This window comes from Rhipicephalus sanguineus, chromosome 3, assembly GCF_013339695.2.
Source record: "Rhipicephalus sanguineus isolate Rsan-2018 chromosome 3, BIME_Rsan_1.4, whole genome shotgun sequence".
Classification (NCBI taxonomy): Eukaryota; Metazoa; Arthropoda; class Arachnida; order Ixodida; family Ixodidae; genus Rhipicephalus; species Rhipicephalus sanguineus.
In genome coordinates, this window is record NC_051178.1 from 132,972,731 (window position 1) to 132,976,914 (window position 4,184).

Below are 4,184 nucleotides of genomic sequence, written 5' to 3' on the forward strand. Positions count from 1 at the left end.
GTGAACCGAAAAACGATTGAAAAAATTTCGGTTTCACTCCGGAACGAAATAATACATAAAGTTTCGGTTACATTTTCGTTCCGGTCAAAAATATCGTTTTTTTTTTCGTTTTTCGTTTTCGGTTTTCGTTCCGTTCCGACACCCTGACGTAGACCAATATCAGTGGATGGCGCTTGTCATACTCGCAGACTACCTGGGCCTATGTGGCCTACGTAACCTAGTCTATAAAGCGACTCTCAATCAATCTGACATCATCCTCGGTCAGCATGAGGCCATCGTACAGCCTCGTAAGAAATGAAGAGGACACTGCGTCGTTCTGGCGGACTAAGTGCACTTTACGGTGCGATGATGCGAATATCGTACGTAACTTTCGTTAATCTATTCCTCCGGGGTCGAGCAATGCTTCAATATAGCTTGCTGAATTATAGGAATACAAATGTAATGTTTATTAGACTGCTACAAAAGCGGAGCCAACGCTGGAACCACAGCCGTTAATCTGATATGACGCCTGTATCGTAGGAGTATAAACATCGTAAGAGTATCATGTATTGTTTATTGCTTTCTTGTAAAATTACATAGCAAGCACCACAACCACAACTGACGTTGCACCGACATTACGCCTGCATAGGCTGTTTTTCCAAACCAGTTTATAGACCTGGTGTGGCTCTGTGGCAGAATACCTGATTGCCACGCAGAATGCTTGGGTTCGATTCCTGCTGGGATCCTAGTTTTCGTTCTTTCCATTCGTCGCGTCAACGTTGTTGATGTCGGTTTTTATTAACGCTCTCGCATTTAATCACTGTTCTCGTCGTTCCTGGGTAGATATAAACTGTCAATCACCTGTGGCGCATACGCGTAAGCGCGGCCCGTGGTAAACGGGTATGTGCCACACGTGTCTGGAGGAAAGGGTTTGACGACGTACGCGATAGGATTTTCAAGTTATTCATGTCAGGACCCGACAGTCATATTCTGCAAGTTCTCTTACCCTCCCATGCCAATTTTGGTCTACACCAAGATAAAGGAGGCGATCATGAGAGCCCCCAGACGTAGGTGGCTAGATAGATAGATAGATAGATAGATAGATAGAAACGCTCAAAGTGCCAAAGGTTCGCTAAGAAATGCTTCGCATTTAATAACTGTTGGGGTTTTACGTCCCAAAACCACACTATGATTATGAGGGACGCCGTAGTCGAGGGCTCCAGAAATTTTGACCACTTGGTGTTCTTTAATGAGAACCTATATCTAAGTACGTGGGTCTCGAGCATTTCGCCTCCATAGAAATGCTGCCGCCACGACTGGGATTCGATCCCACGACCTTCGGGTCAGCAGTCGAGCACCGGAACCACTAGACCACCGCGGCGGGTCACACTTAATCCTAAGAACACGAGTATTCTTGCATCCCCACTACTCACCACTGGTCAACCAAAAATGAAGAAGGGAACACACGGCCAGCAAACACCAATTAATATTTCTGAAAGACGTAACCATTAACTGAGAAAGACTTTACTCAACCGTCGGGATTAACCGCTTGCAAGGATAGACACCATGGCAGTGACGTTTCAGCTTCGCTGGTTGTTTTGAACATGTGTACGAAATGCTTGTGCGGGCATTTTTCAACAGCGCGGAGCTGTTTAATAAGCTTTTCGTTCCGCCGTTTCGCGTGACCAGAAAAGTGAGCAGCGCCTAGCGCGTGCAACGCAATAAGTCGGCCGGCGCGCTATCTCTTCGTCCTCTTCTTCATCTTAGGATTGACTATTATAAATAAAGACAGTTTGCTCTTGGCGACGTACATTCGAGAAATGAGAATAGTTATAGCACATTTTTACTGCAGAGCAGTTATGGTCGAGGTTTGCCGTGTGTCGTAGATCGAAAATTATCATCATCATGAACCGGCACGCGCTCAGTGACCGCCCAAGCATTCTGTGCAGATCGTTAACAAGAGAAGCTGAAACGTGCCCCAGCTCTTGTGGGCCAGCCTTGCGCGACTTAGCGCAACCTGTGCTAATTTTTTCTGCCTAGTAATTTGGCGCATAATAAGGCCTGTACACCCGTAACAGATGAACGGAACAGAAAGGAGAGAAAGAAAGAAAGAGAGAAAGAAACAGACAGGAACCGAGAGAAAGAGAGAGAGGATCTTGCGAATTAAGGCCATGCTAATTAGGACCATGGTAATTAATACCTTGCTAATAATCTAGGTCGGCCACAAGCTCCGCTGTTAGTCCAGCCTTGCGCCACTAGTGCAAAGTGCCCTCACTTTTTTCATTTTTATTATTTTTTTTTCTGGCTTCGGTAAAAACGCAATTCGCATCCACCGACGTTTCCTGAACTTCTTCTGCACCCGCCAGCCTCGTCGCTTCAAAACCACACCGCAATGACGGCTCTTTGTTTCAAGGAGATGCATTTAAAAGTCCGCACGGCCCGACAGCTCGGAAGAGACACCATCGGTAGCATATACATGGCACGCGCTGCAAACGGAAACCCCTTTGGCCGTCCCCGCACAGGGAGCCCGGCGCACTGTTGGCAGGCGACGTCGTGGTCGCCACTTGGCAGGGAGCAGCGCTTGACCCGGAAGCACCTTTTCTTAACGACGTCGAAAATGAAATGGCCGCCTCGAGGCTACGGGCGGCGTGGCGTCCGGGCGAGAGATCGTGCCTGTATGAGCGACGATGCATCCATCGCCAAGCCGTCGTCTTCGCCCCCTCCTTCGTGGCGGCCGGCGGCCAACCTTGAAAGGACGTCGTCGGCGGCGGCGGCGCGACTCCTTGTACGCCTCCTCGAGGAAGCCAGTGGTGGATGGACCGACGAGGTGCTGCAGCCTCTGTGACGCGTAAACAACTGGCACCCATGAAAGGAGCGGAGACGGACGGCCATAAAGGGTGGCGGCAGCTATTCAGCGCGAACATTATGGAAGGAGCACCGAGAACGCGGCTCATGCCGTCGTTCGTTCGTTCGTTCGTTCGTTCGTGTGTGCGTGCGTGCGTGCGTGTGTGTGTGTGTGTGTGTGTGTGTGTGTGTGTGTGTGTGTGTTGTGTGTGTGTGTGTGTGTGTGTGTGTGGTGTGTGTGTGTGTGTGTGTGTGTGTGTGTGTGTGTGTGTGTGTGGCATATGCGTGTCTGTGCGTCGCTCCATCATCGAGCGCTTCTGTCGTACACCTGTGAGTGGCGAGCGCTTTCACTTGCCGAGGCGAGTGCGTATTGTTTCCTTCTTTCTGCGAGCAGGTGGCTTGCACCGCGTCCGTCTGTCTGTCCATGTGTATGTATGTGAACAAATGTGGTAAACTACTTTGATGAACGCGTGCGTCTGTCTGTGTTCCCGCAAGGCGGCAGCATGTCTCACGGCGCTTATACAGCGGCGGTGCGTGAGGTGTCAGGCGAGCATAAGGAAACCAACAGTCAATGGAACATCTTTTCCGTTTCCCCCTTTGAATCGGCGACGGCATTGATTTCGCCTCTTTGCTTTGCTTCCATACTTTGTTTCTTCTTTCGGAGGACGCACCACGGCGTTTTGGGCGAGTGGCTGCGTCGCATGCGAGAGTGCGCGTGCTCTAGCGTGGAAGATGGGGCGCATTGTATTTCCGCAACACTGAATGCGGAGACTTTCACCTCCTCGAAGGAAACGTTGCAGTCGGGTGAAATGTTCACGCTTCCGTGACCGAGGAGACGGGAGAATCGCGCAAGGCTGACGTGGCTTCTTTTGAATTTACGCTTTCGAAGCTCCAAAATTGATAACTTTGAATGTTAGTAAACAACCGATTGTAATAAAAGGCCAGAATTATGGGAGTGAGCGCGTCTGCGATGATTTTATATGCTATACTGCAGCGATTCCCAACAGAAATGCGTATATAGTTTGGTGTGTCCCAACCTGACTTCCAAAGTTATTTGCACTCAGTCACCGGCAAGGGTTGGATTCTGCGATTGTAAGAGTGGGCTGACACTACGTAACGGCGGGACATTTCCAGCGCAGCACCAATTACCATACATAAATTGTGGTTGATCCCCCACTGCCCCTCGCATAAAAAAATTTCTGGATATTTGTCCCTGCTAAAAAGCGCCTGGTGCGAACCTGTTGAACTCTACAAAAATAAAAGTTATCAGCTCAACAAAACGCGAAATGTGCATATACCCTGGAGCATGTACCGTCAGTGTTGGCGGTAACGCGTTACAAGTAACGGCGTTACCGGTAACG

The 4,184-nt window shown here is 49.5% G+C and overlaps 1 protein-coding gene across 1 annotated transcript in view; it reads left to right on the forward strand.

Moving 5' to 3' along the window:
- The first annotated feature begins 2,656 nt into the window (after nt 1-2,656).
- The window catches only part of LOC119385859 (uncharacterized), a 27,752-nt gene continuing 26,224 nt past the window's right edge, over nt 2,657-4,184 (forward strand). The window contains exon 1 of the mRNA XM_037653229.2: nt 2,657-2,806. Coding sequence (XP_037509157.1) covers nt 2,657-2,806 — 150 coding nt within the window. The remainder of the gene's footprint in view (nt 2,807-4,184) is intronic.